The sequence below is a fragment of the Seriola aureovittata genome, chromosome 22 (assembly GCF_021018895.1).
Source record: "Seriola aureovittata isolate HTS-2021-v1 ecotype China chromosome 22, ASM2101889v1, whole genome shotgun sequence".
In the NCBI taxonomy this organism is placed as follows: domain Eukaryota; kingdom Metazoa; phylum Chordata; class Actinopteri; order Carangiformes; family Carangidae; genus Seriola; species Seriola aureovittata.
Genome location: NC_079385.1, coordinates 3,703,587 through 3,717,973, shown reverse-complemented (window position 1 = coordinate 3,717,973; position 14,387 = coordinate 3,703,587). Strand labels below are relative to the sequence as shown.

The 14,387-nt window shown below is 41.7% G+C and overlaps 1 protein-coding gene across 1 annotated transcript in view; it reads right to left on the bottom strand.

Annotated features, from left to right (window-relative positions):
• Nucleotides 1–14,387, bottom strand: part of zdhhc17 (zinc finger DHHC-type palmitoyltransferase 17) — a 33,254-nt gene that overhangs the window by 3,281 nt on the left and 15,586 nt on the right. The window contains exons 9-16 of the mRNA XM_056367811.1: nt 13,093–13,235; nt 11,716–11,816; nt 4,747–4,871; nt 3,879–3,941; nt 3,688–3,781; nt 1,503–1,586; nt 1,239–1,396; nt 998–1,092 (exon numbers count right to left, since the gene is read on the bottom strand). Coding sequence (XP_056223786.1) covers nt 998–1,092; nt 1,239–1,396; nt 1,503–1,586; nt 3,688–3,781; nt 3,879–3,941; nt 4,747–4,871; nt 11,716–11,816; nt 13,093–13,235 — 863 coding nt within the window. The remainder of the gene's footprint in view (nt 1–997; nt 1,093–1,238; nt 1,397–1,502; nt 1,587–3,687; nt 3,782–3,878; nt 3,942–4,746; nt 4,872–11,715; nt 11,817–13,092; nt 13,236–14,387) is intronic.

The window sequence follows — 14,387 nt, the reverse complement described above, 5'->3', positions numbered from 1 at the left end:
CAGTGTCACTACCCCACAAGCAGTGATGGAAGGGTGAAGAAAACGTATAGATAGATATACTCTATATATATCATATATGTTATATATGTGCTAACTAATCAACTAATGGTGGCATCATTAAGGAAACTGCGGTTTATATGATATAGATTTATATGAGATTTCCTGCAGAAGAGAAAGGAGACACAGAGCTTAAGGTCCCATATAGTGTAAAGGTAGATGTCCATGTGTTGTTTCATTATAAAGCAGGTCTAGGTTCTATATTAATACTGTGAAAGTATCAAAGCGTTCAGTTCACAGAGAAATGCACACAGCCTGTATTCAGAAATTGAGCCTTAATACAAGGACTTCTGTAACTTTGTGATGTCACAACGAATCAGTCACTGCTCTCACATCATGCCCCAAGCCCCCGCCCACCTGGACCCACCATTCAACCTCGTAGGATTTGGTTTCGCTGAGCGTTTACCTGAAATCTGTTTTATTTTTATTGGATCACTCAGTCAGCCAATCAGAAGAGAGGCTCAGAGCCTCTCTGGGAACACTGATCAGCCATGGTAAGAGAAGAGGTCCATGGAAATGAATAAATTCATGCAATCAATGTCTTTCAGGGAACAAAAACAAACTGTAATTTCGCTAAAATTCAACAGCAGCATCTCAGGAAACAGTTTCCCATCACTCTGGTGAATCTACAGACACAGGGACTAGTTCCTCTGGAGAAGGTAGTTAAAAGAAAAGTTTTTCCTTTTCCACAGAAACAGAGTCATTGTTGCCAGTAAGAGACTCAGCTGTTAAAAATTTTGAATGCAATTATCTTAACAACTGTGAGCAACACAAATGAATTTTCACTCAAATCTCAGAGGCTATTTTAAAACCTCGGCACATGAACCCAAGGAATCTGCAACATTTGGGTGAAGTGACCCATGACTTGTTATTACTGCAGCCCTGCTGAGATGATGAGACTCGGCTCTCTGTGATAAACAAACAGCAGAGGATCACTTACTTGAAAGGGCTTTCGATGGACGTGGCTGTGACTTTAAAGTGCTTATATCTCCGAGCGTTCATCCTCTCGTTGGTGGTGATTCCTAGGGCGGCGATCTGAGACAGGCAAGAGCAGAGAGGTCAGCCAATGTTTCACAGAAATAAAATCTGCTGAAATCCACACCGATTACAGCTTATGTCACTAATTACAGGCAACTAGACTCAGCCTGATGAAGCTGGTGTATAAAAAGGTGAATCCAGACCTGGTAGAGCTGACACATGATGAGCACGGCCACCCACATGAAGTGGAAGACGCTGTTGAGGAACATCCAGAACATCCAGGGGGAGCAGGAGGCGATCTGGGTCAGATAGAGCCAGAAACCATCCTTGGCGTAACTGGTGGCACAGTGGATCCTCCAGTCTGAGGGCAAAGAGGATGAAGTGAAGAAGTTAGAAGAGAAACAGAAATGATTGAAGTGTGGAAGTTGGGCAATAAATGAAAAAAAAAAAAAGGCTTTTTGACTCACAGGAGATGCAGCCGTACATCATCCAGCAGATCATGCAGAGCAGGAAGAACAGGTAACCCATGAAGTAGCGGTGATTCCCACTTCCTGAAGAGGAAAAGAAACATGTCAGAGTCTATTCTCATCACCTCAGTTTGTCGCTTTGGCTGCCGCTGTCAACTGAAGTCAGAGTAAGACAAGTTTTTTTTATGTTACCAGCACGAGTTGGTCAATTCATGGACAAACAAGTGACAGTCCAAAATCACCACCAACCAAGTCCCTCTGCTGACCAGTGGATAGTGTGCTCATAAGCAATGAGTCAGACATGTCTTCACCCTCCACAGAGACTGCAGAAGCTCCAGGCTGCACATCAGAACATATCAGCAACTTTTCTTTAGCTTCAGTTCAGTTTCAAGTTTCAGTCAGACCCAGACAAATCAGCGACAAACAGACGTATCAGAACGGCTAACTCTCTCTCTGTACTGACAAGGTTTCAGGTTTATTTAGCCCCGCCCCCTGTCCCCACGAGTTGACAGGATTGGTTCCTCAAGTTTGTGACGTATAAAACCCTGGCTGTCTGAATCTGTTGTTACGAGACTGTCATTGGTTCACTGCAGGTCAAGGTGGAAATCAGTCATGGTGTTGACGGATTAGTTCACTCATCATGTCTGTATAATATAAAAACATCATATGGATGTTAACAAGGTTAAATACTTGATTTTCATCAAAGGGGCGTGGCGGGCGGATGGATGGACAGACAGACGCTGCTGTCACTGCTAACATGGCTAAAAAGACTTCTTGTCCAATGGAGTTTTTATTTAACACAGTAATGCAGATGTGTGCAAATGAAGGAGATTAACAGCTGTAGAGATAAAAGGAAAGAACTGCTGACCTGACGGGGTGGCTGCGTGTCACACACGTCTAAACATTGAAGTGTTTGAGAGATTTTCTATATCTCCTAGATCATAACTAACACAAAAAGTTGACAACTTTGCAGCTGCTCCAGAATCATGGAACCAGTTGCCATTAGACATCAGATGTGCTCCCTCCATCTTTATTTTTAAACCTGGAGCTAAAGATACATTTTTATTCACTGGCCTTTTTGTCTGTTGTCATGTTCAAAATAGTGTATTTGCTCCTTGTTGTTTTCTTGTTTTTGTTAGTATGTTATGAGGATGTAGTATGTTTCTTTAAACAGTGTATTTACAATGATTTTTCTTGTGTTTTACTTATATTATACATTTGTTTTACTTACTTTTATTTATCTTAATCGTCCTTCGTGCAGCACTTTGTTCAGCTCAAGCTGCGTTTAATGTGCTTTAGAAATAAAGTTGATTTGACGTTGACAAGAATTTAACAAAGAACAAACAGTCCATTTCTTCAATTACAACACAACTACACTGTTGATTCTACAGTATAAACACACATAAGGAATTAGAACATTAGGATTTTAACTGAGAGGAAGTAGCACATATTTCACTGTGCACCTGACATGAACTCAGAGACACAACTGCATCATAAAATACTTTGTTTCTGATGTCTAAAAACATTTTGAATCTTTTTACGGCCCCTGGTCCCAGCAGTCACCAGGCCGCACTCGCTGTTTGTTCAGACAGTTTCCTCACTTTAAAGCCTCATCCTGACCACCTGCTTTCAAAAATGGAAGTGCAACGAGCCCCCTGCACTCCTTCCTTCCCCCACTGTTTCCAGTCTGCAGACAACAAGCCTCACACACACACACACACACACACACACACACACACACACACACACACACACACACACACATACACACACACACACACACAGGTGCTTCACTTGCGGCGTTCTAAGCGCCTCCTCACATTATTTCCCTCTTCATTTCAGACATTATTCATCATCTTGAGGAAGTTTTTTTTATGCGCCACTTAAGGTTTTTATGTCGTACTGGTTTTATTTTACAATCAGCCAGATATTACCTTTTACTTCCTCTGTGTTAGATCATGATATTTATTCCATCAACTTGTCTCTGTGTTGTAGCAGAACCAGAATAACTCAGAGCAGAACTTTTAGAGAGGACACATGTTGAATCTGGAGCTGATAAAACACAATAAAAAAGCCACAGCTCTCAATCTGAGGAGGGAAATTGTGAGCAGCTGGTTTTTGGGAAGCCCATGTGTTTCTGCGGTTGTTGACATTCTCGTAAAAATGTGTGGCGTTGTTGACGTACCGACGCAGTTCCCCACCCAGGGACAGTGGTGGTCAAACTTAGCGATGCAGCGGTTGCAAACGGCGCAGTGTTTGGACCTGATGGGCTTCCGTATCTGTAAAGAAACACACACAAGGGAATGTTTGAAATTAAATGTCTTATTATTGACGTGGTCGTCAGTGTGTGGCATCGGGGTGGTGGACAGACTTTACCAAGCAGGTGCTGCAGAATATGCTCAGATCCAGACTGCCTGTCTCTGCCAGCTCCACGATCGTCTGCAGGAAGGAAACAAGACACAAAAGCAGGATTTAAAGAAAAAAAAAAAAAAAAAGCAGACACAGACACGGCAGAAAAATGAATGAACGACTGAGAAATTCGTCTTGCTGAGGACTGTTTGGCAGTGTAACAAAAGACCTACTGACAGTGTACAAGCTGAAACTAGGATTTCCAGCTGAATGATCACACTGGAGACTTGGCTGGTTCACAGTGAACTGGGACAAAGGCCACAGTGGGATTTACAGTTTAATTCACCTGTGAGTTTGTTTAGTTTATAAGGAAAAAAATACCTTTTAAAAGTGGAGGCTTGGATTGTATCTACTCTGCACAAATCAGAAATTTGTTTCTGTGCAAATAAACTCAAGATACAAAAATCCTAATCTACAGGACGGCAAGAGGAGGAAGAGGAGCTTCTGCTTTGAAGCCTCTGATCTGAGGTGGCAGACTGGCCTGGACTGTGGTGAGTCTAAACTGTGCTAACAATGCAGGGTAAATTTAGCTCTTCGTCAATCACAGGATGGAAATTCAGGGGCCTGGTGAGAAGCAGAGGCCCCGTTGTCCTCCATTAGACTGTGATAATGAGGGACAGCGGGGAGAGGGGGGGGGGGGGGGGGACTCTGGGCAGCAGGCCAGAGAATCAGCCACTGAAATGTTCACAGCTGAAGCAACATGTGGGGGAATAAAAAATGTTTGTATGTCAAAACAAATGTGTGCAAAAAAGCAAGTATCAACTACAGCAGACTTATTATAGTGATATACACCACAGAGATAAACAATGTCACACACTGTTTCTTGTCAGTTCACCTTTTTCTTCTGCTCCTCTGATGCCTTTATGATTCCCGGGTCAGACTTCCAAGACTTTCCAAAGTTGTAGAACAGAGCCAGGGTGTTTATCAGGAAGGGCACGTGGACGGTGGCGAAAGGCAGATGTGCAGGGAGGTTAAGGAAGATGGTGGACAAAACCGCTTCTTCTGAATCACCTTTCTGTTTGTTATTTTAACCACAATCATCACATCCCACATCATTTTAAACACAGCATTGCTACTGATGTACTGATGACATCAACAAACACAACTGCATCTAAATGTTACAACACATCAGGTGGTGGTTTAACTGGCTGCTGGCTGGAGCTTCAGACTGAATGGATGTGAGAGTGGTATTTGTAATCCCTCAGTATGAAAGCCAATAAGCGTATTACCCAAGATGCCATTCCTTTAACCGTAACCCCTCATATGCTTCATGTCATTCAAAAACGAATAATTCTTATTGGTTCTCGTCTATTTCTACAAAGCAGATTCTCATCAACAGAATAACAACAATAATAAATATTCGGCTGTTGTCAAGCAGAAATGACATAAACATAGAAAACAACTGAACAAACGTCCATAAAAGCCACTTCCTGTATTTTTACTACGATGATGTCAACCTGAGTCAGATACTCTCGTCATAGCAACATGAATCTCTTTATAAGAACTTACTTTAGTCAATTATCAAATATACCTCTAAGTATTTTTGCACAATTTGGTGAGATTGCATTTATTTTTTTACTTATGATGTTCACTAATATATTAATATGGTCTTTTCATAACATTTATTAAACCCTACAGGCTAATCTACATTAGCCACGTTTTCGAATGGGTCTTTGTATGAATATTGATGCTCCTCAAGCATTCATTTCTTTATTAACTTCCCTATTCAATTTGTAACTATGTGGAGTTTACAATCTTTTACTCTTTTATATATTAGATCATGTACTATTATATAGTGAATTGATGTCTGCTTTATTGTTATCTTCTATTTCACGTGGGATAAGCTGATTGGTCCCCACCTTACAGCCACTCCTATTTAAGATGGCTCCTCATTGTTGCCTGATGTAGGTCTAGCACTGAAACGTTGCAAAGAAGTTGTTTACCTCAAGTTAGACTGTGTGTGGGATTTTTTATTTGCTAGCAAGGATAGAAAATAACATGAATTAAGTATAATGTGTCTAAATTGAAGTTTTGCATGTGAGTACTGCACGAGTGCTCAAACAACTATACACAAAGTAGTCATTCTGTTTAAATGAGGCATCATTTAAACTGCCTTCTTCAGGGTAGATGAACCAAGAAAGGTGGTTTTACCATTTTACAGAACATTCCACCAGTTTTCACATGTGCCTTTTGTGAGTCCACCAACTTAGTGGATGTGTAATAATAAATCGCTGCAACAATCTTCCAAGAAAAGATTTGAGGATGGAAGCTGGCAAAGCTCAAAGCTTCCATCTGTGGCAGGCGTGTTGCATTAATGTGTCTGGATCCTGGTCCAGGCTTAAAATGAAACACCTGCACCGTTACTAACACAAGTTTATAATATATGCCAAAATACATACGGATGCTAACTTAATCACAGGTTTTTGAAGATGTTTAACAGGTGTAATGTTCATCATATTTACCATCTTAGTTTAGCATATTCTCATGCTAACATTCGCATTTAAACACACAAAGTACAGCTGAGGCTGATGGGAATATCTGGTCATAAACCAAAGTATAGGACAACTTGAAATGAAATGAAATGAAAACCTAAGGAATCACTAAGCATGAATAAGTGGAATCATGAATGGTTGAGCCACTGATGTGATCATGGCGGCACTAGTGGAAAGTCAGGGGATCACCAATAGGATTCATCCTTGAATGTCTGTTCCATATTCCAGTAGCTGCTGAGATATTTTAGTCTTGACCAAAGTGGTGGACCATCTGCCATCCCAGACGCCACGCTGCTAGACTGGCTGAAAAGTAGTTTTTGATGGACCAGACCTATTTCTTTCATCATCTCAAACCAAACCAGATCATCCTTTGAATCAAACGGTTGGGTGTAACTCCACAAATGAAAGACTAAAGCTGGCGTTACTAGGCACCGTGTTTCTCCACTGTTGGTACCACATGCTTTATTTTCAAACTGAATCTGTAAAAACACACTTGATGTGAACGCCAGCCGTGAAAGGTTACACTAACAACCACACCACATGACACTGAAATCCTCTGAAGCAGCCCTAGAGATGTGTTGGAAAATTAGCTGCTTGTAGCTATTAGAAACACAGGCGTAGAAATAACATGCCCCAACATCAACAGCTGTGGTTTGTTGGTGAGCATGAACCAATAGCTTCTGCGGTTACCCATGCAGCACAGTTATGATCTCATTGATAAGCTCTTTCTTTGCACGGACAGAGTGAGAGAGGCCTCAACAAGTCCCTGAGGACTACATGAAGTCATCGATCTTCATAAGTGTCTCCATAAAGTACTGGGTGTTGACAGAGCCCACATCTGAAATGACCCGATAAGTAAAACACTGTCTGGAGCAGCTCGCTGGTCGACTCGCTCAACGACCAGCGGAGTGGCAGAGGTAGTGCCGGTGATCGATGCTGCACCTCAGACAAATGGCTTTCAGTGCTTCTTCAGGGAGTGATAGTCAGCACCTTCACGTTAGCATTTATCTCCTGAAGGGCTGCCCACACAGCAGAGGCCCTGCCAGAGGGTCAGAGGTGGATTTATCACAGTGGTGTTTGAAGATAATAATCTGCAGATATAATGAAGTTATGTGTGATGCAGTGCAAAGCTCAATGTTTTTTTTTATCGTTGCTACAAATTAAAAGCTGTTGCCGTAGACCGTGAAGGCCGAACCGATATGAGACGGTCTGGCTTACAGACAATTTTAGCGCGGCTCCTGACGCATAGCAACCTTCACAACGTAACTTTTTTTTCACAAAAACTGGAGGTTTTAAGGCCCTTGGTTCCATTGAATTGAGCTGAAACCCAATACTTAAATTTAAAAGTGTAATCCTCGCACTCTCTGCTGGTGTTTGCTTTCATTACAGACGCGCAATGAATCTTGGGATAGGTCGGGGCCACGAAGGATTCACCTGATGGAGCCTTCAAAATAGGACAGACTAGTCGCACCACTGTGACGCAATCAGTCTTTAAATGCAGCCTCCGAAGGATGCAGCCCCTGAATTGTGACACAGTCAAAGTCTTTTTCCATTAGTTTTGCTCCGACTCTTAATTCCAACATCATCATTCTGTTATTTTCAAACATTTGTCTGCTGGAAATGCACTTATGAGCGAACCCTTCCCTCCTTTTCCTCCTGAGAAATGAGGAGAATATGATCCGGGCCGGGGAAAAGACAAAAAGTCTCATCACACAGCTTGAACCTTTGTCATTTGATCTGATTTCAACCACAGGCCTGAGGAGGACGATGAGCTCACAACATCAGAAAATGGGTCAGAAATGGCCGACACAACGTGTGAACCCGGAGGGCAGAACAGAGGTGAGCAAAATACAAGGCAGCATAAGTATACAGCCTGAAAGAGAGTTGATCAGGAGCTCTTTGTCCTTCTACACTGTATTAGCTCCTCACATATTGGAAACCATTCAGTGAAAATGTCTCGTTTAATGTTGGACACTTTAAACCAGATGTTGGAATCTGTCCGCCCTCAATTGTCATCTACAAATCCAAGTTCAATGGAGGTTCACCAGAACTACAGGCACGTACCAAATGCAGAACTCAACCAGCGACCCGTGTTGGGCCTCAGCCCGCAGTTTATGTAACCAGGCTCTGAAGGATCAGACAGAGTAAACCGATTCCTCCCTCGACACCACAGACAGGAGATTGCGAAGGAGGTGGTTAAAAGCATCACCGTGCTTCGACTGAGGTGCTGTCAGATGGTTGAAATGTGGCTGAAACCCTCACACATTTTGGACGTCAGATTTCGGGGTGGAGGTTGGGGTGGGGGTGGGGTGGGGGCTGCCTTCAATAATTCTTGCTGGAAATTTCTGAAACTTGAAAATCACGCCTGCATCACGCAGGAGCACGCTGAGAAACTACAGCAGGGTCTGAACTTCTCTATCAAGCTCCTGTTTTTTTATTCTTCACACAACTACTTCTTTCACTTTTGGTGTGTACAGCAGAGTTGCAACCATTACTTGAATTTGATTGAATCAGCAACTATTCTGATAATCAATCAGTCATATTTCAAGCAAAAACGCTGCTTCTCAAATGTGTTGATTTGCTTGATTTTCCCAGTCACACATGATAGTTCATGAAATATCTTTGATGGGCGGACAAATCAAGTTCTTGCAGGCGGATTTTACTACTTTTTGAAAATTCATTGAGTTAACAAGTGATCGATTAACCAATAAAATAATCAGCGGATTAATCTATACTAAAAATACATTTTTTTGCCGTAAAACTAAGGTGAAAGACTTCCAGGAGAGAGGGAGAAGAGTTTTCACCGTTATCCCCTTATTCAAACGATTATTCTATCTTCTCTCTCTAGAACAGCAGTCTCTTCATCCTGTTCAGAACATCTGTCAACAACTGCCTTCAGACCTGGTGGGACAACACGTCATACATTCTAGCTCACCTGGACCTTAACTGGCTGTTTGTTCTTGTGGGTAGAGCAATTTGTTAACTTTAGATTTATTATTAACTAGTAGTTAAAACAAGCACAGACCCATCCTGTGCTCTTCATGTGCACACCACATGATTTGTATAAATGTATGCGATTAGAAAGCGTGCTGCCACCTCTGTGAATTACTTTGTGTGTATGTAGACGACTGGACAAGAAGCAACTGTTCACCTCACATGCTCAAATGAGTGACTTAACAACTTCCAGTAGGTCCAGCTCACAGCTGCAGCCCTGCAGCAGAAAAGATAAACTCCCTGTGCTGACAGGGACATGAAGCAGCACGTCTGAACTGAGAAGGCCGGAGAGACACACACCCCTTCATGGCAGATACGCAGACGTAACGACGGCCTTGATAGCTGGAGGGCAAAAGAGAAGTCGTTTTTTCCAGAGGCGAATGTCTTCACACAAGAACGGACCTGCCTGCAGTCAAAAAGACAACTTTCCATGAGGTGTATGAGCAAATGTTTAACAGTGCACAGGATGCAACGTCACCAACCTTTGCTCTTTGATGATGAATGCGCATGCTAAAACCTGGCTTATGGAGCAGGTCAACAGACGAGGAAAAGGCAATACAAAGTGTCTCAGTGAGGCGGTGAGTCACCACGAGCTGCGTCTGGAGTCTCTGAACTCTACTGGAGGGAAGAACCATTCTTCCCAAAGACATTCCCTCATTCGGTGTTTTGATGAGGTGAAGTGTTCGAATGGGTCGAGATCTGGTGACTGACAAATCATTTTCAGACTCATCAGAACATCAGTGACCCCTCGCGCCCTGTGGATGGGGGCTGTGTCGTCTCGTCTCTCACTCGCTCTTCAGGTTTTTTTTCCCTTTAATTAGTCACCATCTTTATGTCCATCAATCTAATCTTGAGTAGACACAACATATACCATGAAATACACGGTCATCTCCAGCTGCATTTTTAAAATAACTGAAAAGATTTTCAGAGCACTCCCCTCTTTTTCAATAAGCTACGTGTGAAGACATCTCACTCTCCCGTCCCATTAGTCGAGCAGTGAGGCATAAAATTAAATGCCTTCCACAAATGAGAACTCCCCGCTCACCTCCTGCAATTAGGGGCCTCCAAACAAAAAGGCAATTCTACCATGAGCAAAAACAACAACAACAACAATGTGAAAGAAGCCATGCTGAGGCCAACAGAAACTCTTTGGAGTCGATCTGTTGAGTTGCATGTCGCAGCTGTTACACACTAAACTCCAAACTCACAACAACCATTAATTTCTGCTCTTCACATGAACCTTTCTGAACTTTTGTCTTCTTGCAAAATACAATTCAAGCAGCAAAAATTAATGTTACAGGCCATTATTTTTATTGAGGTCCACCCTGCTCTGACATGATATTTGTCATAGACTAAAAGATAAATAATAAAAAAATAAATAAAAAAAAAGCTCTTGGCTCAAGTTCTAATAAGCCAATAATAAATAGTCCATTTTAATGAGCAGGGGACAGAACTGCAAGCTTTTGAATTGTTGTCTATTCTCCAGTAAAGACACAGCGTGTGCCAGGTCTTGAACCTATGGCATTCTGCTTCATACACATGTGGATTGTGGGTGAATTAAAAAATAAAAAGATGACACAAAAGCCCCTCTGTCATTTGGAGAGGTGGGAAAGAGGTACAGAGGACCCGACTTGTTCAGTGAAATCCTCGAGGTTTTTTGGGATTTACAGACTCATTAGAAATCTGAAAGGTTGCTGCCAAAGTGTTTCTAAGTCGTTGAGCAAAACAATGAATCCTCAACTTCTCTCAAACTGCACATCCCTCAGACTCAGCTAAATGCCAGAACTGAATTATTTAATTATTATTATTTAATCAATGTCAGTAGTAGATGGTCTGCACTTATAGAGCACTTTTCTGTTCTTATCAACCACTTAAAGCGCTTTACAATGGAAGCCACATTCACCCGTGTTCACACACACATTCATACAGTGCTTTTTTTCCTACACACATAGTGTAGGAAGTTATTCACTGCTTAAACTAGGAAATTTCATTTTTGTACACAAAAGCCTTTTTCACAAAAAGTTATAGTGCTCAGTTTTCTATCTGAATAGCATGGCTGGTGTCTTTCAGTAAGTAGGTGGTAGATGGTAGGCCGATTTTACTACCTTTGAACCAAAGCTAGCTGTCCCCATTTCCTGTAGTCATGCTAAGCTAAGCTAACCGGCTGCATGCAGTAGCTTCCTTTTTACAGCACAGACATTAGAGTGGTATCGATCTTCTCTTTTAACTCTTGACATGAAAGCAAAAACCGAAATGTCAAACTTTTCCATTAAGAAAACAAAGTCGAGATTGATTCAGTGTACGACAGGAAAGGATATCATTCCAGAACCAGTAGAACCAGGTGGTGTACATCCAGAACTTGGTGGCCAGGTAGATTCCCAGAGGGAGAGCGCTGTGCATGGAGTGGTCGAAGAAAGCCCTGAGGAGAGGAGAGGAGAGGAGAGGAGAGGAGAGGAGAGGAGAGGAGAGGAGAGGAGACGACAGGAGTTACAAATTAGCCATTATCTCATTTCTGCTCTGCACTTACTGTCATTCAAATAGTGCACGCCGCAGTAGAGTACTAAATCATCTGCTCATACTTGGCACAACCTGACTGGAACACTGTCACCGTCACTGTTGAAGGGTAATTCCCGTTCATTACAACTTGGCTCCTATTATCGTGGTTTTGTTCAAATTATAATAAGTAAGACTTTTTTCATCATTCCCACTTCAGACGCTGCTCAGCTCATAACTTATGTGTTCAATACATCAAGGCATTCCTCCTGCAGATGTGCAACCTGCTCACTGTAGCACATCTGGATGAATGTATACCTGAGGCTTTGTTCCGAACGCTGCAGTCAGTCAGCAACGAAAACAAACCGAACCGTGATCTGATGGTACACTGCAGCTGGACTCAACACCACTCATAATCCCAATTGTTTTTTCACCAAGCAAGTATTCCAGGAATGTGAGTAATTATAAAGCTAACACACCGGTTAATGTATGTTATTGTAGTCACATAGGGAACAGCAGTGACAACAAACTGTACCAGCAGGACCAGATGGCAGTAGTAATGGGGTGTAAGCAAGTGCTGTAGTGTGTGTGTGTGTGTGTGTGTGTGTGTGTGTGTGTGTGTGTGTGTGTGTGTGTGTGTGTGTGTGCGTGCGCGCGCGTGTGTGTGTGTGTGTATTAGAGGGAAATGAAGGAAGAGAGTGTTAGTCACTGCATGAGAAATGCTGGCAGTTACAATTTCAAAGAGAAGAAACAGAAATTTAACTCACAGTTCTGATACAACTTGTCAACAAGTCATCTAATGTGCAGCTTCTACTTAAACAGCTAATTTTAAAGCTCCATGTTTTCCTTTTCTCCTGTGTTTTATTTGAAGTGTTGATCCATAAGAAGATATATTTGTGGTTTTAAGAACCAAAAACCGTCTCAATGTAGTTGTACATCTCCTCTCTCAGGCTTTCTCTAAGGTTGATGAGCCAATCAGAAGAGAGGAGGCTCTGATTTCTGCAATCTGATGATATTTGTAGACTGAAAAACAAAACAAAAAAATTCTTAAAATCTAGATTTAAAATGTCAATGACACCTGAAGTGTGCCTATCTGAGTTTAATCACAAAATCAATCAAAATCTGAAAAAACCTGTCTATGAACACATGAACATAATTAACTACTAGGTGTGTGTGCATATATTTATGTGATTGAAACATACTTGGAAAGGAACTGCACGGCGACCCAGACGCCAGCGTACATGATGCCCTTGATCAGCCACGAGTCTATATCCAGGTCGGCGATGAAGCCAACTAGCCAGATGACCACGAAGGGCGTTCCCAGCATCACCTTCTGCCTGAACTCCTGCAGAGGGAGAAGGTGGCAGGATAAATAATGGACGGAAGCCGGAAATAGAAAGGAGTAGATTGTTGGAGATGAAGAGAAAGCTGTGAAGATTGCTAAGAGACAGATGGGACTTGGGCAGAGGAAGGAAGAGAGATCAAAAAGAGATAAAACGACAGAAAAAAGAAGAAATTGAAAATACAGAGGAGACGAGAGCGAGGAGGAAGGAGGCGGCTCACCGAGCATTTTGTAGTTTTAACATCTGTTGTAAAAGTTAAAATATGATCAATAATTCATGACCCTAAATACATAAATTACTTTATTTGAAGCTGCAGTGCAAGCAGCAGTTTGTTTACAACTGAATGAGAAGAACTACAGCTAAAGGTGCAAAGGATCATGGTTAAAAACAAGCATCTTTAGCTTTATGTTCTTATCATAATAAATAATGCACAATAAACAGCAGACACAGTATAGATACTATCATTTTCTGATGATGTGAAAATGCCTGTGTATAAAGAATGAAAAATCCTCACTCTGAATAAGTGAAATTTCTTTTTATAGCCCTGTGTGATTTTACACATTTGGGCTCTCACGAGCTGTGGAAACATGAAGAGGAAGGTAGGAAGCAGAAATCCAAGAAGGTGTATTAAGTGTATTTCACAATTCTACAAATGGCCTATGAAGCTCTACTCACTACAGCACTCAGTGTGATGCAACTCATAGTCTACAGTTTACTGAATCTATAAACACAGTGACACATCATCATTTCATATGTGGAGAATCAATATTTCATTTTTTTGGGTGAAAAGTTTGTCTAATTCTATAATTTACCTTCATTACCTATTAATGTCCCAGCAGACAAGTGGAAAGACAACAAGAGTTTTAAGTTGCAGCAGTAAGAGGTTTTATGCAAACATGGTTCTGAAAAAAATTCAAACAAAATCAACAATAGAAATATTCAGAGACAGAAAAAAATGGCACATCTACCAGGTTGGGAAATCACCCACCACAGGTTTTGGCTGCATCACCTGTTCTGTCAGGCAGCAAAATAAATATCTGAATATCCCGTTCAATCAAGTTCAGAGTTTGAATAGAAGACGATCTTTATCACCAGGATGCATGTGAATGACCCCCCGCTGTGGTCAGACTAGACAGTGACAGTTACCTTCCTGC